The following is a 24,373-nucleotide window of genomic DNA, read 5'->3' as shown; positions in this document are numbered from 1 at the left end:
CTCATCTTGCATCCGCTGACTTCCCTTAAACTTGGCACATAATTCCTGTTTTGTAGGGTTTTACATCGCAAACGAATGTCAAATAATGGCAGTCAATCACTAATCTAAAATGCACATGTCAATGGGGAAGATGTATAGTAGCCACAAACTACATGTCAAAAAACAACCCACACAAGGTAAAACTATGATTAACAACCCTAGAAAAATAATTATTCCCAGATCTGCAAAGTTAGGAAACTCCACAAGCTCGCTATACTACCACTTTGATGTAAGTGTATCTTGCAGGAGAGGCTATTGTGGCAAGTGGATACCCAGGTCCTAATCAATTAAACAAACTGGTGAAGAAAGAATGGCTGTAATAGACCACTAAGAGCAGAATTTTGCACTAACTGTGCATTAGCTCAAAGTTCCACAACAACTCAGTTAAGTGCCACCAATTTCGAGTACATGACTTGTTAAGTGAATTGATAATACAAGGCACTAAGGAACAACTTCAGTCTACAATATTTATAAGCATAACTGTTACTATTCAACTAAGGTTTTCGTGCAAATAAAGGCTGGAGTGAAAGAGATAAAGAGGATGCTTCCAAATCAATTCCTTCAAGAGGCTCAAGTCACTCCAATCACATAACTGTTTTAAAACTGAGAATTTGGTACCATGAGTAAACTTGAAATTTTCACCCAGCTTAAACAAAATTATAGACATTTCTTGATTGAAAAACCACCAAGCATTCACCATAGCCAGGAGAAACAATACAAGTGCAAGATTCTGTACCTTTTTGTCAATTGCAATATCTTTTCTCCGTTCCAAAGCAAAGATTCAATTAAATGTAGTATCCTTCAACAAGCAATTCCGAAAAATTTGAGGAAATGACCAGAAATCAACATGCACTAATTCCATGGAAAAAAAATCAACATGCAATGAAAAAATGCTTAGGATTGTGATAAGAACTTTTCTATATTTCTCATCCAGAGGTCTAATTCAACAAATTGTAAACGAATTTTTTTGGAAATTAATGCTTCCAAAAACTACATCTCGATTGTAAGCACAACCAATTTATTTTGTCTAACTCCAAGGAGATGTATTGTCAAACAGCACTAATTCGGTTGAAGATAATGTTGATTATTCCTTTTATTCATCAACTGAAGTGCTAGGTTCAAACCTGAAAAAAGAGGGCGCCAACACTTCTGAACTAGTCTAGCATTGCTCAGACTTTTGTAGCTAAAGCCGATCGAGTCTGACCCTTGGATTCCTCTAGAAATGCAACACTTTGGGAAAGTAAACAACTGAAGAACATTTACTGAACTGCAATTTATTTTGTTATTCAAGCTGTAACTGAGCACAGCAGGGAGATCAAATTATTTTACACTTACCTTGGTTTCGTAGTTGCACTCCCATTGTTTATTTTCAACTTCTCTATAAAAGTGCTTAATAAAGTGTGAAATGCACACCAAGGAATAAAGTTGCTAGAAGGGGAGAATATTAATAATGTTGTAGTGGAAGGTGATTCCATAAATGTCATCCGCTGGCTGTCCGGTTCTCATAGATTTCCGTGGAGGTTTGCGGATTTTTTTAATGAAATCCTAGATATTATTGGAGATTCTCATGTGGAGTTCAATCATGTTAGGAGATTGGCAAATGGAGAGGCGGATTCTCAAGCTAGGAGGGGGGTTGATTTGGAGTCCTTGGAGAAATTTGATTTTCTTCCCCCTTGAGGGTGTATTGTATTTCTTGTTTTGTTCTTCTTTTTGTACATTCTGACCTCCTCGGTCTTTTTTAATGAATTCTACCATTCAAAAAAATAAAAATAAAGTGTGAAATGCAATTGTCAAACATAGAGTAAAGAAATAATTTCTCCATCAGTTAATAATAATTAGGAAGATGAGGCAAAAGCCACAACACAACAATCACATGGGCAATAAAATAGAAAACTTTGGTTTGCAAGCCCATCTATATGGATGTGTGCTGAATGAATCTTAAAGAGATAGGAATATATTATATGGGAGGAATTTAGCGTAAAGGCAAACGGCTGATTTTTGCACCAGAGAACAGCAACCTCAGATGAATTAAAAGAATAAGACAAAATTCTGTGGCTGTTCTCTCATGCAAAAGTCAGCTGCAAAATGCCTTTCCGTGAAATTCCCTAGCAAATCCCAAATTATATATGATTAAAAGAATCCTAAAACATCTATGCAACCAATCTACTACCCACAAGAAAGATTCTAAAGTTAAGTAACAGAAGCAAGAGACAAGAGCTTAAAAGCCCAAGAAAACCAACCCAACTATGACCTTAAGTTAAACTGTCTGAGATATGTATGACAATTTCATGTGAAGCTATGAGACAATAAACTCATTTACTGCATTTCCTATATGGGTTTGGATAACCCCAAGGTTCCATCACACAAGGGTAACCATCTTCCTCAGAAAAAAACAAGGAAGAAGAAAATGCACACCTCATGTTCCCCTTCTTTGAATTGGTTTATAAAGCACAACGGTCACAAATTTTGAACGGAATCGCTGGGTGATCCCGAGGGCCACTACTGATCGTGGGCTCTCCCTGTTCTCGATATAGAGATGGTTGAGAATTACATTCTGAGGTAAAGGAAGACTGCCAGAAGCCTCTCTGTTTGCTGGGTAGCTCAATAAAGTGTGCTGCAAGTGAGGAGGAACGGTGGGTGGGTCCTGTGTTTCATCTTCATTCCCAGGAAAGGGGTTGTTGTAGCTTGACTCGGGTGATCTTGGAACTTCGAATCCTGAGACATTAACTTCATCCTGCATGTGGGTATTTGTTCAGGACAAGTATCGAATATTCATAATTGTTGAAGTATAAATGATTAAGTAACACCAACTCGAACAGCTTAAGCTTTTGGAGTAATTAGTTGTTTTACATGGTACCAAAGCTATTGCCTCATTACAGGTCTTGGGTCCAAAACACAACAACTCCTTGATATTAAAATTCCACGTTTACGGGCAACCAAAAAAAATAGGGGCCACACGTGAGGGGGAGTGTTGAAATATAAATGATTAAATAAGACCAACTCTAACAGCTTAAGCTTTCGGAGTAACTGGCTGTTTCACAATAATGATTAGAAATATTTTTTTTTTGAAAGTTAAATAATGATTAGAAATATTGGGCTTACTACTTAACTTACTTGACCTTCTCCATACAGATTGTCCATAATGTTGTAGAATAGAACCACCTAGCAGTGCCAAATCATCAATAGATGGCCTGGGAAAATAGTTTAGTACCGATCAGTATAATGGGTTGCAACTCGAATGTACTGTAGTCTAGAGATATCAAAAGATATTCTTAATTCAACATTTTCATACGAAAGTAGAGGAAATAATGCAAATTGGCAATGGTCAGCATGCCCTTATGAAGTTAGCACCTAGTGATAGGTGTTCACTGTGTAATTTGAAGTTGGAATGATATATATACATATATCGCTATATGGGGGCACGGTATCTGAGCTTGAGCTCGGATAGAATTTCTGAGGTAGAGTTTTTAAATAGGGCATCTCCCATGTTGTTTGACTCATCCAACCCATTCATTCCATAGAACCTGACATAGATAGGTTCTTCCTAAGAAACCATCTCCATAGGATCATCCCAACCGTTCGATATGTAGAGGCACAAAATGGACCATTTTGTAGACGTCCATTTTAAACCTCCACAAATCAACGCTTACCATGATCCTATGGAGATGATTTCTTAGGGACACCCTATGTATGTTAGGTCATATAGAATCATTATCTAACACAGATACCATATATATATATATATATATATATATATATATATATATATATATATATATATATATATATATATATATATATATAGAGAGAGAGAGAGAGAGAGAGAGAGGAATAAGATTGTACGCTCGACCGTACCTAAAGTTAGGTACGGTAGAGTGCCAAATCACATGGGTCCCACATTTTGGTGAGCATCTAAACCATTCATTTGCAAGGCCCCATCATAGATAGGGTGCATACCAAAAATCAGCTCCATAGGGTCATCCTAACCCATCCATTTGTGGAGGCCAAAATGGACAGACAGTGTTTGTCCACAAATCTGCCCATTTTGGCCTCTAGTTTTGGAGGGGTTAGGATGATTCAATGGTGCTGATTTTTGGTATGCACCCTATCTATGATGGGGCCTTGCAAATGAATGGTTTAGATGCCCACCAAAAATGGGGGACCCATGTGATTTGGCACTCTACCGTACCTAACTTTAGGTACGGTCGAGCGTACAATCCTTTTCCTCATATATATATATATATATATATATGCTCGCACTGGAGGCTCAAGCATATTATTGTGGCATTGCCATTGACAGAATAAACAATTAACATGATATTTAAGATTATCTAAATAGTCCATGTACAGTGTTAAATATTGGCTATATTTGTGCTAGCACTGGAGGTCCAAGCAGATCATGTCGGCATTGCCAATCACATAATAAATGATTTTGTAAGCCCAATGGTTCCCACCTTGGCAATTCTCATCTTCTTTTGATGATTCCAATACACAAGTGATTTTATATCACTAATGCGTTTGAATGTCTAAGTTGTAGATCATAATTGTGTTTAGACAAGATTGCTTGGATTGAGGCCAAGAAGCTCTCATTGGACCACATTCGGAAGGCCAAAGACATCGGAGATCCAAGACGCACAAAGACTTGAAGCATCGCAATTGAAGATCGAAGTCATTTTAGAATGTATATGATCCAATCTTAGTTTAGATTTTAAGAGGCATAAATAAAATAATCTCACACACCCTAAATGTTTAAGAGATTGTCCTTGTGGTGTTCCAACACTTTGGAACCCTCATAACAATCCCAACTTGGTGTAGAGTTGGAAGCCCAAAAACAGAATTGAAAATCTGCTGGAAATAGGCTTCTCTGAACTCCGAGCTCGGAACTTCGAGAGATTCCTTGGAGCTCCGAGAAATGGTCCAGTAACATTTTCTAACTTCTGTTTCAATTCCCGGAACTCCGAGATAATTTCCCTGAACTCCGAGATAATTTCTTGGAACTCCGAGAATTTCTCGAAACTCCGAGAAAATCTCTCGGAACTCCGAGAACACTATAACGGGAAGAAATTGTGACCGTTGGGAACTTTGCCAGAATTACGACTATGCCCCTCAAACGGTCATATTTGGTTTTTCTATATATATGGGTATTCTCTACTTCCCAAATATCAATCCTAACACTCTAAAAACCTATTGGAATATCCTAAGAGTGAATCAAGCTTGTTTATGCCTCTCATCCTCTAGATTTAGGATTTGGATCATAGGCTCAAATTTGTACATCTTCTACAAAGTTTGTAAACCCTCGTGAGGGATTTTTTAGTTATTTCTTTCTTTATTCAAAAGATTGTATTTGGGCGAGTGTTCAGAGAAGGGGAGCCCACTCTCCGTGGCGAGGATTGCCACCAAGGTTAAAGGCAATTGGAATTGTAATCGGCACCGATCTTCACCGAAGTTAAGAAGATCAAATAGTGAAGCCATCAACGAGTTTGGTTGGTGGAGTGGAGTAGGCCTCGCGTTTGGAGGACCGAACCACTTTAAATCTCGGGTGCACTCTCTCTTATCTCTTGCTTTACATTTGCATTGCACTTAGGATTTAACTTGTGTGCTTAATTTTCATCTTTGATCTCTTAATCTTCAAAATTGGGTTAGAAATTTTCAAAAGATTAAAACTTGTTAGGAACCTAATTTTACCTCCTCATAAGTTGCCACTACGGGCCTACCCTTAGAATTTCAGATTTAACACGTCATTTAAGATTATCTAAATAGTACATGAGGGGTTGAGCCTCTAGCTCAATTGGTAAAGACAACATTCTTAGACCTTGAGGTCGGAGGTTCAATCCAAGCTTACCTACCAAAAAAACTAAATAGTCCACGTACACTGTTATATTTAGGCTATATTTGTGCTAGCACTGGAGGCACGAGTAGATCATGCTGGCATTGCCAATGACACAATAAAAGATTAACATGTTATTTAAGATTATATAAATAGTCCATGCACAGTGTTCAATTTAGGATCTGAGTCTCTCAGTTTTTGTTAATGACCAGATGGCTTAGAGAAGACATATCTAGTTACCCACGTCAAAAGTTCAACTAGATCCCTGTGATATATAGATGATTGGAACAAAGGGGTTCGGAAATGTTTTGGAGCCAACTCAAACACCAAACACATATGAATTGACAAATACATATCTGAACAGATGTTGTAACCAACATGCTCAAAAGAAAAACTATATAGACCATGAGAGAGAAAGAGAGACTATATAATGCCTGCCCATCCCTTCTTTTCACAAAAAGAAAAAAAGCAAAATAAAATAATGGCTATGATTTGTGGACACGGACACGAGTGTCGCATCTCGACACGGACACGGGGTGTCGGACACGGCAAACTCCCAAAATTTAGAAACGGGGACACGGCCAAAATAGAGAGTACATATACTCATGATTTGTGGACACGTATTCATGTGCCGAGTTTCGACCAAGTTTCGACACGAATACGAGGTATCTGACATGGAAACCCCTAAAAAACTAGAAATAGTGTCACACTCATACATATAAAGTTGCTAACACTTCTAGCAATACATCTAAAAGTGTCTAAAGGAGTGTCAACACGTGTGGACACGGGTGTCGTGTCGGATACGGGTGTCGTGTCGGACACGACACAACACGTGTATCAACAACAAATTCGAAGTGTCGGCCAAATCATAGAATAATGGGTAAGCCATTGTGGATGTGAAGCAACACATGTCACTAGGTGTTTGATGTGATTAAACCATTATGGATGGTTTTCTTGACGATTTCTATGTATATATGTGTGTTTATTCTAGCATTTCCCAAAGTTGCATCTTAAAATTTCATCATTTGCATATGTTTCCATACGTTTCCGTGATTTTACAAGCATTCCACGGAAATTTCCACCAAAACTGAAAAATGTTCCGTTTCCGTGCTGACCGAAAATGAAACCGAAATTTAAAACCTCATCATCAATATGTATGCTAGTAGTGTGACTGTTGGGGAATCTCTCATGGTCTCATGTGTGGTGAGTAGCATATTGCATGTGGGGTAGTCACACTGATCACAACCCGGGACAACAAATTTCAATAGTGAAGTTAGACTGAAGCAACTATTTGGAATGGGCACAATCTACTTGGATGTTCATTGGTGACACATACTAGAACCAAATCAATTAAATCCCGGATATGAGAAGTTAGAAATAGAAAACTTAATCGTGATGTCATGGCTATTACATTTGATCCAACTGGCAAGTGGCAACTGGTAAGGGATTGCTACTCCTACTGAGAGCAGTGTATCACGTACAAGCTATCAGAGCAAAATAAAAAGACCTTTCAACAAGAAGGTTCGAGTCAGAGATCTCAGAGAGGAGGATATGGTGCTTAAAGAATGCCGAGCTCCTGTCTTCGATCCTAGGGGGAAATTTAGACCTAACTCGTCTGGCCCATACATCGTCGATGAAATCATGTCCGGAAAAGCCGTCAGACTTCTTGACCAAAATGGAGATAGAATGTTAGAACCTACCAACCTCGATCAACTCAAAAGATATTATGTCATGACTATTACATTTGATGCAACTGGCAAGTGGCAACTTGCAACTTGTAAGGGGTTGCTACTCCAACTGACAGCAAAAGAAATTTGGGATAGTTTGTACTTCCAAATGGGGGATTTTGCAAAGTTGTACGAGTTACAACAAGAGCATGGTTTTAAATTTAGACCGAATTTCGGATTTCGGTCAGCACCGAAGCCGAAATTACCAATACCCGAAATGGTACTGGATTTCGGCCGAAATTTCGTTCCTTTTATATTTCATAAGAAATTTAAGGAAACTCAACCCAAAAATCTCAATTTTTTAGGGAAAAGGGAATCTAAACGCACTTAATCATGCACTTAGTCACGCAAATCATGGATCTGGACTGTCGTTTTGATCTTCCAAATTAAATCTAGCAGCCCTCTTTCAAAAGTGGAAGCTTTTCGATTCCAAGAGATAAAGCCATTCAAAAATCCTGGATAGGAGATATTTTCTCTGTTAAAATCCAGAGAAAATCTCGGCGATATTTTTTCCCGAGATGGGTTTTTCCATTTCAGAATCTTCGCTAGGCGATATTTTTTTCCTAAGAATCCAGAGAAAATCTTGCGAGATGGCCAAGTCAGACTCTAATATTCGATAGTTTTGGAATGTTTTGCGTGATTTCCCTTATTAATGGGCGTTAATAATAAGGGTGCAACTCGGGTCGGGTTCAACCCGAATTTCGTTTGGGTCGGGTTAAGCTTTTCACAAATCGGGTTGGGTTAGGGTTGGGAAAAATCAACCCGAATAGAAAATCGGGTTGGGTCGGGTTGCCCGACACTCCAACCCGACCCGACCCAACCCGAATTGGAAATTTCAAATTCCCATTTAGTAGTGATGTTAATTCCAACATATACTTATGATCCTAGTTTATATTAATATTATTGTATTCCATTTGAAGAAGTTTTGTATGTGTTTCCTTTTTCAACATTGAAATAGTCTCCACAGTCCACAATGGACGGTTTGGATAATCCTATGGTGCGGGCCATACCTTACTTTAATAAAGTGAGGAGTGTGATCATCAAAATATAGTAGTGCGGATAACATTTCCTTTTGTTAATTGTTAGTCCCTTTCTGTTTTGGATTTTGAGAACTGATTGTGAGTCAAAAACTGATTACTGGTGAGTCACTATTGGTTCTCAAAATCCAAAACAACCCGGCTTGAGTTGAGGTGGTCAACTTTTGGTACCATATCAAATCGGGTCGGCCGAACCCAACCCAACCGAATTGGAAATCGGGTTGGGTCGGGCTAAACCCAGCCGGGTTGGAAATCGGGTTGGGTCAGGTTAGGTTGGAAAAATTGGTTCCTCGGGTTGGGTCTGGTTGGCCTCAACCCGACCCAACCCGACCCGAGTTGCACCCCTAGTTAATAAGTGAGTTTGCATTTTCGCTTTTCCCAATTTTTTAATTATATAGTATATTCCTGAAATTTCGGTAATTTTGGCCGAAATTTGGTATCAAATAAAATATTGTTTTTTAATGGTGAACTGGATTTCGGCCAAAATTTAGAAATTTCCGCTTCGGTTTCGGTGGGGACTGAAACGCATACCGAAACCGAAATTTAAAACCATGAACAAGAGATCTCACATCTTCAATGGGGGGAGATGCCCCTAGCTACGTACTAGGCTTCCTTGAGTTGCAAGTGTGAAGAATAAAATCATAATTTTTCCCTTTTCTCAATTTTTTAATTATATAGTATTTTCCTAAAATTTCAACCAAAATTAGGCCAAAATTTGGAATCAAATAAAATATTGTTTTTTAATGGTGTACTAGATTTCGGCCGAAATTTTGGTTTCGGTCAGGGCTGAAATGCATACCGAAACCAAAATTTAAAACCATGAACAAGAGATCTCACATCTTCAATAGGGGGAGATGCCCTAGCTACGTACTATGCTTCCTTGAGTTGCAAGTGTGAAGAATAACTATGATTTGGCCAACACTTTGAATTTATTGCCGACACCCGTGTCCTCACGTGTCGACACTCCTTTAGACACGTTTAAGTGTACTCCTAGAAGTGTCAGTGACTTTATATGTATGTATGTGTATGAGTGTGACACTATTTGTAGATTTTTAGGGGTTGCCATGTTGGATACCTCATATCCATGTCGAAACTCGGCACATGAATCTGTGTCCACATATCATTATTATATGTATATTCTATTTTAGGCGTGTCCCTGTTTCTAAATTTTGGGAGTTCGCAGTGTCCGCCACTCTGTGTCCGTGTCCACAAATCATAGAGAATAAGATAATAATTAGTGATACACAAAAGTCTGTTCGAATGATGCAACAATATAAAAGATTCGTATAACAGAAAAGAATATTCAAGTACTTTGTTGGACTCAACTCTGATTATCAGCATGCTAGGATAACCTAAACTGTTGCCTAGGGCCAGATAAGATATTTTAGCAATCACAATAGTTTCACAAAGAGACAATAGAGGGGAGATGGAAAGAGGGGTTTGGTAAAGCCCCAAATGAGAAGGATAACCTAAACTGTGAACACTGTGAGCTCTCCTGACACACTAAGGTGACATGTTGGGATCTGCATGATTCAACAGGCCGAATATCTTTGTGACTCATTGCTGTATCATACAACACAAGTTCTATTGCGCATTCTTCTATACATGCAATTTAAGAACCATCTCATAAGTTTTTGATTCCTAGAGAAATTTTTACGATTCTCAAAGAAGAACTAGAAAGTCCAAGGTCTGTGATGGCTCAACTTGACAGGTCATTGATCAGATCTACCTCCATGTTTGCCTATACAGGTAATATAGAATCAGCCTATCTTGAATCTACTGGTTCGTTGGTTCATCTTGGATCATCGATTTGGGGCCTCTGATCACATGAATGGTACATCATCTTTATTCTCCACGTACAGATTTGTTCAAGCAGGGACAAAGTTATGATAGCTGTTGGGAATGTGATGCAGAACAGGTTGCAGAAGTGTTTTATACCAAAATTTATTCACACAAATGCCAAAAAGGGAAACACAAAACTCTGTTGCTGTGATTGCAGGAGGATTGTTAGTACTGGTTGTCACTAGGTTCATCTACATGTTTTTAGTCTATTTTATGTTCATGTTTTCATACGGAATTGGTAGGTTTTTATGGGCTTTGTCTCTGTGGGTCCCATTGCATCTTTTCTTTATTCTTCCTTTTAATTTGATGCATGTAATGAACTATGAATGGTGGGTCCCATTTTGAGTAGTTCTTGAAAAGGTAATTGAATCAAGAAAAAGGAGATCCTTTTCTTCCTTTCCTTCTTCAAGAAAAGGTGGATTTTTAGGTTTTTTCAACCTATCTAATGATCAAGTTGTTTTTAATTGCTGTGTTTGATTTCTTGCAACTGCATCTGTGTGACCATCCGCGCGAGACTGTTTCCACAATATCTGGAAAAGGGAACATTCATGCATCTCAGTTTTTAAATCATTCCTAAGTTTTAAATGTTCCAACCTTTACTACTAATTTGTTACGTGTCAGTACTTAGTAGTATAAAAAAGAAGTTAATTTTTTGTGCAACATTCTTTGCAACCCATTGTGCACCTCAGTAGGAGTAGATGATGGGGGACCACGCACGACAAGAGGAGATAAGGCAAAGCAATCAATCCTCAAGTGACGTCCAAGTGAAGCATGCCACCACAAAGCCCATGAATTGATGAGGCGGCCCATCAGTAGTGTTACGGAGAGCATCCGGGTATGGGATGTAATGTGGTAAGACCATAAGAGTGTCATGCGTTCAATTCTCATTAAAGGAGAGCACCGACTCTAGTTCTTTTCAATCGGAGGAGTCCATGGGGGACCATCCATGACAAGAGGAGAGGAGCTTTACCAGTCCTCATGTGGGATCCACGTGAATGATGATGCCAAAATCTGGTCTCTCGATCAAAGGGCTGGTAGAGCTCCAATTTACGATGATCTGTGTTCACAGAAAACACGTTAGGGGTCCCGGAGCTATGGCTCCGGGAAGCCACTCCGACGCTCAAGTCAGAAATTGGTACAACAGTGAAACAAAGCAATAGGTGAACAGAGTATTTAGAGGTTGAAGATGAAGATAATGATCCTTAGGATTCAGATCACGCATATCTTTGAGCGTGGGGGCTTTTTTATGGAGAGCTCTTACACCGTGGTTCGGTGTGATGGCGACGTGCCGCGGCATCATTGGTGGAGGGATAACGATGACACTATACCGTGTACCATCGTCCTTGTGGGGTTCTGATTGGACCTCATTGGAGTGGAGCACGATCTCTGTCGCCGCACGTCGGAAGGTTCTTTGCCTCCATTAGTTGTTGAGTGGCATGTACTAGTGAGGTGGCGGTAGGATTGTGGAGTACGGCCCTGCAAGGAGGCGGCGGGTAAGATCATGGGGACCGCTTAGCGTGCCTTTGCCACGTGTCGTCATCTAAAAGGGGATACCGATTTTACCCCCAATAGTGAAGCATGCCACCACTATGCCCATGAAATGATAAGGAGGCGCATCATTAGCGTTAAGGAGAGCTCTCAAGTGTGTGTTGTAATGTGATAAGAGTATCATATATCGAGCTCTCATTAAAGGAGAGCACTCTAGTAGATATACCCATCTCCCATCTTCTCTTAAAAGAGATTATACGTTATAATGTGGTAAGAGTGCCATGTGTCCCAATTTCTCACTAAAGGAGAGAAGCCAAGTACTTAATACTCATCTATCCTCTTTTCTTAAAAAGAGGTATGGGTTGTAACGTGGTAAGAGTGTCATGCAGTCATGCATCCAACTTTCATTAAAGGACCAACAATGTAGTTATGTAATTTTCCATCCCTCCTCTTCTCTTGAAAGAGGGTGTATATTATAATATGGTAAGAGTGTCATGTGTCCAACTCTCACTAAATAAGATCACCCTTGTAGTTGTGGGATCCGTGCGCCGGGAAACCTCTCTCGGGAGCGGCCATGCGGGGGTGGTTTTTTGTCTCAGATGTGTGTTTTCTCTCTCTTTTGTTTTTATTGGGGCGTTCGCTCTGCCCTTGTTAGTTGATTTTGAATACATCAGTGTTTCTGGTGAACTTGGGATAAGATTCGAATTTCACCAAAAATAGAAATAATCAGTTGCCACCTAGGTTAGGGCCTAGGAGTCTAGGACCCATAATTAACTATGTCAGCATGGTTTCGACAGAAATCTGAGCAAGGGATATGGTTACATGGGGGAAGGGATTAGGCACCCCCATGCCATAGTTAACCCGGTTTCTTGACTTGATATGGCCGATTTAAGAAAACTTGGAATCGTTGGTTTTAAACTTTGGTTACGATTAAGCTTTTTTTTTAGTTGGGATTAACGGGAAATAAAAGACGGAAAGCGGGAATAAAAAAAATGAGTTCAATTTTCTCTCTCTTTTCCCTCGCATTAAGGAGCGTGCTCTCTTCTCTATCTCTCATGACTTATGGTGGGGCCTGAGATAGAGTTGGGGGATCAGAAGAGAAAGAAACGAACCCTAACTGAAAAAGGGCGGGCTTTTCGCTATATGAGCTGGGGCTACAGGATCCCCAAATCTTATAGCTACCCAATCTTATAGCTACCGTTGAAAGAAAAGGAATGTAAGTGATAGAATGTAAATGACAGAAAGTAAATGACAGAAAGCGAGTAAATCAGTTCATTTCTCTCTCTTTCCCTCGCTTATGGAGCGTCAAGCTCTCTTCTCTATCTCTCACGACCTATGGTGGGGCCCGAGATAGAGTAGGGGGGTCAGAAGAGAAAGAAAAGAACCATAATTGAAAAAGGAGGGGCTTTAGGCTACAGGGTTTGGTGCCAATGGATCCCCAAACCCTAAAGCTAACCACCAACTAGGAAAGCAGTGAAGAAAGCAGTGAATAACTAAAATACCTTGGTATTGATTCCTTGGCTTTGAAAGTGGGCGCCTCTCTGACTCCTCAGAATTTCGACAGAGTACGGACGTTCTAGGGCTTGCAAAGGATTCCGAAAGAAACTGGATAGTCAGAGGTGACTTATCCCAGTGCCTTTGGGAAACCAGAAGCTTCTCAGAACCTTCTCTCTACTTTCACTCTCTCAGAGTTTCCTCTGAAAAATGAAAATGTCTCTTGTTTTCGGATCTGGATGAAATGAGCCAAAGTTTTTTATTTACAGAAAACAAGTTCGTAAACTCCCGACTATGTGCGATTATCCATAATCGCAGGCTACGATTTCATGTAATCACAGGGGGCATCCTCTAATTACTAATAAACGCATATAGTGGTATAGTTCCCGAAACGTGTTTTTTGGTGGAGTTTTCTAGGTTTGTGGGTTGGACCCTCGGGATCTGAGGTTGCGGTATAAGGCACGGTGTCGTGTGCTAACGGGCTTTTGGGTTGAATCTACGGGATCTCGGTTTGGAAAACTAAGGATTCGGTTTAATGATTCTGGTAGATTCGGGTCGGTTTGAAGCGAGTTGGTTCAAGGGTACCACATGTTTTCTGTGTTCAGCAAACGAACCTATTGTTTTGAATATCAGAGAAAGATCGAGAGGATCATAAAAGCTTCGGGGATCATCATAGGTGTCATCTTTCACAGCTACCTATCATTAGCCCGATCTTGAAAAAATGGGGTGTCTACACTAGTTATATAACTACCTATCTCTCCTCTTCTCTTAAAAGGGGCTTCTTTGTATGTTATTTTTCAACGATGAATGAATGAATCTCTTGAAAACTATTTTCCTCAATAACTTAAAGTTGGTAGTGTGAAGCCTTCTCAGGTATGATGCTTTGTCCCTAGGTGTGAAGCCTAAAATAATTGATGCAGGATTATGGGAGGAGAGAGAGAAGTGAACCAAGAATTGAGGCAAGCCACAATAAGAAAAGCAATAGTAGAAACAAACATAGGAAGATCTGCATTTGAGTCGGCAACAACAGCCATTGGGCAGTCCACATAAGCATCAGAATATTACAACCCCCCCTCTCAACTCTATCAACAATCTTCCTGGCAGTAAGCTCTTGAAAAACACAAAGATGTGGGTAAAATACCACACGAAAATTCGATTGTTTTGGAAGACTACGATTGGAGTACAGATGAGGAACACATAGGTAGTAGAAACGGAAAAGGAGAATGATATTGGGATGGTTCTCACTCTCATGATAGGAGTGGAGGAATCATCAGCTAGCGAACCCAAGCAGATGTGGAAGGTAAAGAACACAGAGAAACATTGAGACTCGTCGGTCATATGATTCCTTGCCCACAAGTCAATGACCCAATGAGAAGGCAATGATGAGGAATTGGCAAAAGAGGAAGATGGAACTAAACTACCTAGAAGCTCACCAGCTGAAGAAGAGGAAGGTCCCACTAGATAAATGGTATGATCCCGAACGCACAACTCAACACGTATCATCACCACCATCTTAGCACTCAAGGAGCTAAACGAGTGAAAAAATACAATAGATGCAGCAGAAGATGAATCGGTGGCAACAGTGTGCCAGATGGGATGAGTAGGAACAGAGGAGAGATATGAAGAGCGAGTTTGATATAAATGAAACTTGTAACAATAGTCACAATCATACCCCACAACTCCACAGTGAGAATTAACAAAAGAGACCTGCCAAGTACACAACTAGTACAGCCACCGCTACTACCATGGCCCGAATGTCATCAATAGTGCTAAGAGGAGGAAGAGGTCGAGTAGCAACTTTAAGAATCCTGGTTAGTTTGAACTGGGGATGAAGTCCTCCAAGAAAGTTATAAATCTGATATCTCTCCTCGCGTTTAGTAAGAATAGCAGCTACTTCCCGAAAGTCAGATAGGGGCTCATAATGACTGAACTCCAGCCACATGCTCTCCAATAATCGAAATAACCCCTCATAAATTGGCTCCCTTGCTTACATGCCGCTATCGCTTGGGTAGATTGATTAATACAATTATCATATTCACTAGAGGCAAAAACTACAGCCAACTTGTTCCATAGTTTTGAAGTGAAATCATATAATATGTAACTATCGGCCTCCAATTTAAATCATATAAATCGGCTCCCTGAGCAATAGACGGATCCATAGAGTTAAATAGCCAACCAAGGATAATGGAACTATTGGCCTCCCATTTTCCGACATCAGGCCAATAAACGGATCCATAGAGTTAAATAGCCAACCAAGGATAATGGAACTATTGACATCCCATTTTTCGACATCAGGAGAGCCTGCCTTGGGCCGAGGTTATTTCCAGTAAGGAGCCTCATTTATATACAACCTTGAACATAAAGGATGATAGTATGAGCCTATAATAAGTAATTGGATGAAGTAAGCCCACTCATGGTTTTAAAGTTCCACCGAAACACACGAAACAACCAAAATATTTCTGTTTCCATCCCTGCCGAAATGATACCGAAATTGAAATGCATACCGAAACCAAAATCTTAAGTATTATAAGTGGTTCACCCTTATAAACTAATGTTTTATGCCCCCTTCTCCTTCGCCCACCCATGTCCAAGAGACAAAGGATGATCCTTGCTCTTATTGGGGTTATCAAAGGCCGATCCCTTGGTGCTAATCTCAAGTGAAGATTCTTCTTGCACTTCATCTTCTATTCTTCATTGGAAAAGCTTCTTCTCGGCATATTACTATGTAGGAAGGAAGTTTATGGTGTACCAATTCATGGCAAAGCTTGTTCTCAGCATATCAGCTCGTAGGAAGAGCTTTCATCGCACATCTGTCCCATGAGAAGAGCTCTTAGCACATCAATTAGTGGTAGAGGCATCTTCAGTGTGGATCTGTGTGGACTCACCTGTCCTTGCATTTTCAAAATCCTTACAATGTGTATCATGTTTTGATTTTTGAATTGTTTATTTGAATTGTTTTGAAGTTAATTCAGAAATATATTTGGCACTTTGTCAGCTCAAAAAAGTTCTTTTTTGTATCAGTAAGCTGGGATCAACCATTGAGCTACAAGCCCCCAGTTCAAGAAAGTTCTCTTTAAGCCATTTGTAATCCATTTACAGTTTTGATTGTTTTTGCTTTGGTTTGGAACACATATGAGCAAAACAGTACACAATTGCTTGTTGAAGTTTTGCATTTTCTGGGTTATTACAGATAATAATACTTATATAGACTGTACTTATCATGTATGACATAATAAGATATCAAAATCAACACTAGATACTACACGGATATTCTTGTGTGCCATCACCTTCCAAATATATGTTATTCATTGTATTATCAATCATGCTTCTTTGCTAGTGTAGAAAATGTGTTATTTAAATTTGAGTACCATATGAGTCAGTTCGAATGAATCAAAACAGTTTGAACCAGTCAAGCACAATGCATATGCTTGAAGGCAATACTTGCATTGAGAAGGGAGACGACAATTATGTTTGAGGCAAAAGTACAAGTATGAGAGGAGCACAGATTGCAAGTGCAGTGTGAGCGTAGAAGGTATGAAAATTTTAAGAAAGACATTATTTCTCTCTTATAGGTATCCTTTTGTAAGAAATAAAAGGTAGGCATGCATATTGTTCAAGAAGTTATATATAAGGAGAGCCATAACAAGGGCACAGAATAGAAGATATCCTCATCAATCCTATAACACATCGTTATCCTAAAGGACCGGAGCCATGTAATACGAGTAAAATCATGAACTGTACTGTACGTTAACCCAATGATAGCATATTAGCATTCGGAAATTAATTACACATTTCACTGCATTAAACATTTGCTATTTCTAGATGCATTTTCAGATGGAAGAAAACAAAAGAAGCTCAAAGCCTCAAAATCCCACCATCCGCCCTTGGCAAAAATGGGTTCCTGATATGTTCATGGATCCAATATTTTGAAGAATGTGCTGGAAATAGTTAATCAAAATCAAAGTTTATTGGTTTGTGAAAAGTCTTTATGGTATTCTAGGATTGATATTATGTTTTGAAAATGTAAGAGTTCTTGTATGTTTTCTAGAGCACTTAGGGGGAGCACTTAGGGGCTGTTTGGATACGTGGATTTTAGAATCCAGGATTTAGTTTGAAAGCGGTGTGAAATTCGGGATTTTGCAATCCATTATCCTGGATTTTAAGTAAGAAATCCAGGTTTTAGAAATCCTACGCCCATCCTGAGATTTCTAAAACCTGGAAACACAGGATGAGAAATCTTTCTCGCTCGGCGGAAAGAAAGGCTAGAAATCAGAAATGACAGACGGTCTCCTTCTTCTCTCATATCCCATATAGGATTTTGAGAAAATCCAAGATTCTAAAATTCGCATATCCAAACGGCCCCTTAATGTCTAGGCTAGATTATCTAAAAGTCAATGGGAAGTTCCTATGATGTTGTTTAAGATACCTAAACGACTCATGGGGACTGCAACAGAAATTTTAATGCAATAAGCTATTTTAGGAGTGTTTTGCATCTATAAGTATGAAGTCATTTGTGTAGAGATTGTAAGCTTAAAGAAAAATTTCAAGGTTAAAGGTTCAGGGGAGAATAAGTGTAGACATTCTAAGGGGGAAAAAAGGAAAAGAACACCAAGTCAATTGTAAGTTGTTTTGATATATAAAAGTCTTTTATTTTGATGTTTTATTTGTGTATTTTTGTGGAGCTCTACAGGGGCTCCCCTTACCTTGCTCTTACGCATTCAAAACTGCATAATCGATCTATCCAATTGGGGCCAACAGAATGCAAAAGCCAAAAAGTAATTTCCAAGGAATTGGAGCCAACAGAATGGGAAAGCAAAAAGTAAATTCCAAGGAATACTACCTAGAATCAGACATACATAAAATACTAAAATTCAAGGTTGTGAAACAAATGGACAAAAGAAAAAAGCCATGGATTTAATCCATAATTTATTTCTTCAAAAACAACCCACATAAAATAAGAAAAAGAAAAGAGAAACTTATCAGAAAAAGAAAAGAGAAACTTATCAGCAGCATGCAATCTCACAAAGAACATATGCAACCCATCAGCAAAAATGAAAACCCAAAAAAGAAAAAAGAACTCATTTTTCAGGAAAAAAAAGGCAACAAATCCTCAAAAACTCCAAGGAAAACCCAAACAACAGAAACATATTAAGCATGAAGATAAAAAAACCCATGATAGAAATGGAATAAAACCCTAATTTAAGGGAAAAATTACCAAAAAATGAAAGAGGGGATTAGAAAAATACCTGGTGAAGAACCCACCAAGAACAGGCTTTGGAGACTCCGCCCTGGAAATCCAACAAAGAAATCTCAAAGAATCAAATATAATAAAGTAGATTTTCCCTTGTCCTTCAAAACCTCAAAACAAGAAAAGAAAAAGAAAATCAAAAGCCAAAAAGGAAAAGAGTTTCAAATTGGTTTCCTCGAGTGAAACAAACAAATTCCCAGGCGGGATTAAACTCAACATGCAAAGGAAAACTCCTTTTTTAATTATTTATTACAATTACAAAAATGCCCTCACATTATGTAACAATGGTGATACATACTACTCCGGTTTGATTGTTTAGGGATAGTTCTGTCATTTTCAAAAGTTGGGGGTATTTTGTGTCTGATATGTTACTTTTGAAATGCCTGTTGGAGATTCAGTATTGACGGTCAGTGTTAAGGGGATCAGATTCTCTCGTAATTTACATGTGGAATTATAATCGTAATAAATTGTTACACCCAAATTCCGTGTATCAACTTATCTCCAAAGGATCGGTGAATGTACACATGATCTGAATGATCCGTTCAATGCCCACATCCCAAAAATCACATCTAATATTTGCCCCAAAAAGTTATCTCTCTCTAGCATGGTCTACATTTTCTCAACCTGTGAAAACGGGGATACGCTCCCGCGTGGGTGGGGATTCCCCAATTTAAAAGAATTCCCTGAAGCGGGGACAGGGAATTTGTTGCTTTTAATTTGGGTAGCCACACTTACCATAATATCTTTCTCAGATGCATTTATAGGAGAATGCTTCCATTCGCCCCCGTTTAACGTGATTTGACGTCAAAAAGCGTCAAAGTTGCCGCTGTTCACGTTATAAGGGGGTGAATGCGTACTGTAGAGGGGTCAAAATATCATCTCCCTAATAAAATCCATTATATACATTTCCTCATAGTGTGCGGGACAGGGTAAGGGAACGGGGACGGGGATTCCCCGCCATCCCCGAAGCAGGGATGGGACAGAGACGGGGATGGGGATTCCCCGCCATCTGGTCCCGCCACGCCCCACCCTGCCCGTTGATATTTCCTCTCAAAGTGATATATTTGCCCCCATAAACTTTCCCGGGCCACCTGCTATAGTGTATTTATGACTACACTTCTTACACTAAAGGGAGTGGACGGGGGACAAAAGGGGGCCTAATATATCATTTCAATAATGTTCGTGCTTACGTTTCCCTAATTCTATAACCAACACGGGGAGATGGGGGGGAGGGTTTCAAAGTCCAAAAGACGTAGAGGAACTTCTTCTCGAATGCTGATCCTAATGATCTTGTGGTCCTAGTGATCTTTGTGGTCCTAGTCGGGAGACTCTCCTCTATTTATAGAAATTTACAAAAAATGGGCGAGCCCCTTCACATTTTTTTTCTCATTGGGTAAAAGAAAAGGAGTAAAAGAAAAGTGAATTTTCTTTTTAGAATAAAAAAACAAAAACAAAAAGTTGTTTGGGTGGGAAATGGAGTAATCTCTCATTTTAAGGGCATTCTTGGAGTTTGACATGGCTTCTTTATGAAGCAACAAATATGGGATGTAGGATGAAAAAGACAAATGGATGATGGTGATTGAAAGAAGACGGCATAGCTTCTGGAGACTTCTAAGTCAAAAAGGCCATCTAGGTCATTGATGGTAAATGGACAGCTCAGATCAATTTTTCAAGTTAGGGTTATATAAAAACCCAAAATGTAATTAAAATAGGGGACTTCTAAGGTTTGCAAGGGAGGAGAAAGGAGGAGGCCGAGACACCATCTCCAGCATTCCTCGGTGCCCCCAACCCCACCAAAATCCACCGCCGCTCCTCTCCACCTTCTCACAGCCACCTCTATCACCGCCAGTCGCCTCCATCCCCATGTTTCTTCATCTTCCACCATCAACACTCCCACTTCCCCTGTTCAAAATAGCCCAAACTCATTCCATCATACCCAAAAAACAAAAACAAAAACCAGAGACCACTACCAACACCATCCAACCCCACCGCCACTCTCTCTCTTTGCCTTTGTTTTAAAAGGAAGAAGAGGATCTCATATATTTTAGGGTTTGAAAGATAATTTTGAGAAGAGAAGGTAGATGTCTAGTTTAAGGGTTTGGGAAATTCATTCGAGGAGTAAGAAGGAGAAGAAAGATAAAGTGCTGCAATAAAATGTTCAAATTTACTAGATAAATGGATACGGATAAATTCATTCGAGGAGTAAGAAGGAGAAGAAGATAAAGTGCTGCAGTAAAATGTTCAAATTTTCCAAATAAACGGATACAGATAATATCCGATTCGAACAATATCTGCCATAATCGAATACAGTAATAGATATTAAATATCCGTCAAATTCGAATTCGAATCCGAATTCGGATAGTGTATACTGTAATCGAATTCGGATATAGCCATATCCGCTTCGAATTCGATCCGTTTACACCCCTAGAGGTGAGTCCTATTGGGACTCCCCTTTTTATAGAAATTAGTGCAATTGCACACTAACATTCCACTGGTCACTACCGCCAGTCAGTAAATGGGAATCCAAGTTGGACTCTTCCATCCATTTCTTCTAACTCTCAAATTCGTGAGGCTACACCCCATTAAATTTGTAGTCATACTCCACATGGGATTCCAATTAAGCCTGGACAAAGATTCTCCAAAAATATTTCTTGTTGAGCAAGTTGATCAGTTGGATCTCTACAAGGGTTAAGTTTCTACATTTACCCATCCACTTTATCACATTTACTAAGGGTGCCATACAGGGCATGGACTTGGGATTTTAACCCATGGCCACTGCACTAAATTCATATATATTATTCCCCATATCAGTATGGCCTACAAATACATTTGTAAAAATATTAGTCTTTGTAATTTTAGGTAGAAAATTATCTCGAAAGTTATTACTAGCATGCTTGGCAGCTATTCTTCCAAAAGTTATATCTCGGGAACAGAGTGCCTTTGTAAAATACAGGAATATCACTGAAAATATCTCTATTGTTCAAGAAATGATCCTGAGCATCGAAAGAAAGGTCTACGGCGATAATATTACGCTTAAGCTTGACATGGCCAAGGCGTTTGTTCGAGTAGATGGGACTTCTGCTAGCAGTTTTGGTAAAATTTGGCTTTGGCAACACTTCTATCAACATGATAAGTAGATCCATATTGAACCGTTGATTTTTATATGCATAAATGGTGAACCAAAGAGTTTTTAAATTCAACGAGGGGCCTTCGCCAAGGAGATTCATGCCGGAGAATCCCTTTGGGAATGATTACATCGGCCCATCCTGGCTCATTAGCATAGGATTTTCTCTTTTATTGTATTATACTAGTCATAGTGGTAGTTGGTAATTTTGGGCTTTTTCTTGTGTCTTTATTGTCTTTTGGGTTAAGTAGTGATAGCGTAGCCATTTTTCTATACTAAGTGCTCCTTTTAGCAATTTTGAAATATTAGGGGTGTTTTGGTCATTTTATGATGTCAGGACATTGAGAAAACGGTTTCTACACACTAGCTTAAAATACAGTGGGGGCCCACATTGTTTGGGTGATCCAAAGCTTTCATTTGATCGGCCCTCACATAGATAGGGTGTGCCCAAAAAATCAGCTTCATAGGATCATCCTAGCCCTTCGAATCGTGGAGGCAAAAAATGGACAGATTTGTGAAGGTATAAACATGTCCATTTTACCTCCGTAAATCGTAGGGTTGGGATGATCCTATGGAGCTGATTTTTTGTGGACACCCTATCTATGTGATGGCCAATCAAATGAATGGTTTGGATCACCCAAACAATATGCCTTCCACTGTATTTTAAGCTAGTGTGTAGATAACTTATCTACACTTGTGTGTAGAAACCGTTTTCTCTTATATAAAACCATTTTCTTCTCTTGCCAAGTTAGATTGCAAGCTTTCCTTCCCTTGTCTTATCTTCTAGTCCTTGTTATCAAGGATCTCGTTATGCAATTTGGTTGGGTGTCCATGCTCAGCCATCTCAGTTAGTATCCAAGAGCTCCAAAGAAGAAACGAGATCATCCCTGGTTCAATCCTACGGTTAAAGCTGATGCTAGAAGTCTTGACGTTTTGCAAGTTTTTGGTTGAATTCATCTCTCAGAACCTCCAAGCATCGAGCTGAGTTGCCCTATCTCTTGTTTAGGTGATCTGTTTCTGAAGTTGATCGAATCAGTTTGCAAGTTCCTTCATCGCTAGGATTTTTATTGAGATATGGAAATCCACATGTAAGTTCTCCCATTCATGAAGCCCTATTAGATCTATTAGTGGCCAGTATCTATCGTCCTATCCTGAGTAGATTTAATTGCAAAAGCATTGGAAATTTTGGCTTGAATTTAATTTGCTCGGTTGCACAGGAATGAACATCCTAGTGTAGTGTAATCTAATATAATCTAATCTAATCTATCTAACTACTATATATAAAGGCAAAATCTTGGGTTATTTTCTTCCACCCTTTGCCAAAAATTCCATCTATATCGCAGTTGTATTATGCCTATTCTCTTGAATAAGACGTTATGATATTAGCTACTTTCTTTAGGGTAAAATCGTAGTCTACATCAATCTATCGACATCTATCTACATCTACATAAAGGCAAAATCTTGAGTTATTTTCTTCCACCCTTTGTCCAAAATTCCATCTATATCCCAGTTATATTATGCCTATTCTCTTGAATAAGATGTTATGATATTACCTACTTTCTTTAGGGTAAAATCGTAATCTACATACGAAAAGTACCGACACGGGTACCTGTCTATGACAATTATGGAAAAAGGTACCAAGAAGAGGTAAAGACATATGACAATGACGAAAGAACTACTTGATATTACTCATGCAGGACACTTGTAAAATATTGACAGATTCCGGGCACCTTAAGAGGAACAACAATTATGGAAACCTCTATCGATTGGAGCGCTAGGTCAGCCTATATCGATTGGAGGGCTAGGATCAACCTATGGAAATGATTTTATGGGCACAACCGATTGATGTTGTGTTCCATCATATGGACGGTTTGGATCAACCTATAGCCCTCTATAGATCGGAGGGTTCGGATCAACTTTTTTTGGGGCACCACCTATGTAGGCAGTGGCCCATCTAATGGACGGTTTGGATCATCCTATGGCGCGGGCCATACCGTACATTTTAATAAAGTGAGGAGTGCAATCATCAAAATACGGTGAGTAGTGCCATTATAAAATATGGTAGTGACGACATTAGCACTATATATAATTTGAAACCATCGTTGTTACTTGGATGTTCCCATACGGGTCGGGTTCAACCTGAATTTGGGTTGGGTCGGGTTAAGCTTTTTCGCAAATCGGGTTGGGTTGGGAAAAATCAACCCGAATTGGAAATTGGGTCGGGGCAACCTGACCCGACCCAAAACCCGAATTTGGGTTCAATCTGAAGAAGTTCTGTATATGTGTTTTTCTTTTGCAACATTGAAATAGTCACCACAGTTCACAATAGACGGTTTGGATAATCCTATGGTGCGGGCCATACCGTACTTTAATAAAGTGAGGAGTGTGATAATCAAGATATAGTAGTGTGGATAACATTTCCCTTTGTTAATTGTTAGTCCCTATTTGGTCTGGATTTTGAGAACTGATTGTGAGTTACAAACTGATTATTGGTGACTCACTATTGCTTCTCAAAATCCAAAACAACCCGGCTTGAGTTGAGGTTGT

General features: G+C 39.3%; 1 protein-coding gene across 1 annotated transcript; it reads right to left on the bottom strand.

The window, feature by feature from the left end:
• Positions 1-2,257: 2,257 nt before the first annotated feature.
• Positions 2,258-18,914, bottom strand: LOC143855514 (5'-AMP-activated protein kinase beta-2 subunit protein). Its single transcript, XM_077365659.1, has 3 exons — positions 18,701-18,914; positions 3,154-3,230; positions 2,258-2,773 (listed from the first exon to the last, which is right to left on the bottom strand). Exons 2-3 carry the CDS (start codon positions 3,178-3,180, stop codon positions 2,456-2,458), a joined length of 345 nt encoding a protein of 114 aa, XP_077221774.1. The 5' UTR covers positions 3,181-3,230; positions 18,701-18,914; the 3' UTR covers positions 2,258-2,455.
• Between the last annotated feature and the right edge of the window lie 5,459 nt (positions 18,915-24,373).

Source organism: Tasmannia lanceolata, unplaced genomic scaffold (genome assembly GCF_043159265.1).
Source record: "Tasmannia lanceolata isolate RefF3 unplaced genomic scaffold, GAP_Taslan_0.1 ptg000021l, whole genome shotgun sequence".
Classification (NCBI taxonomy): Eukaryota; Viridiplantae; Streptophyta; class Magnoliopsida; order Canellales; family Winteraceae; genus Tasmannia; species Tasmannia lanceolata.
This window is presented reverse-complemented; position numbering and strand designations above follow the sequence as displayed.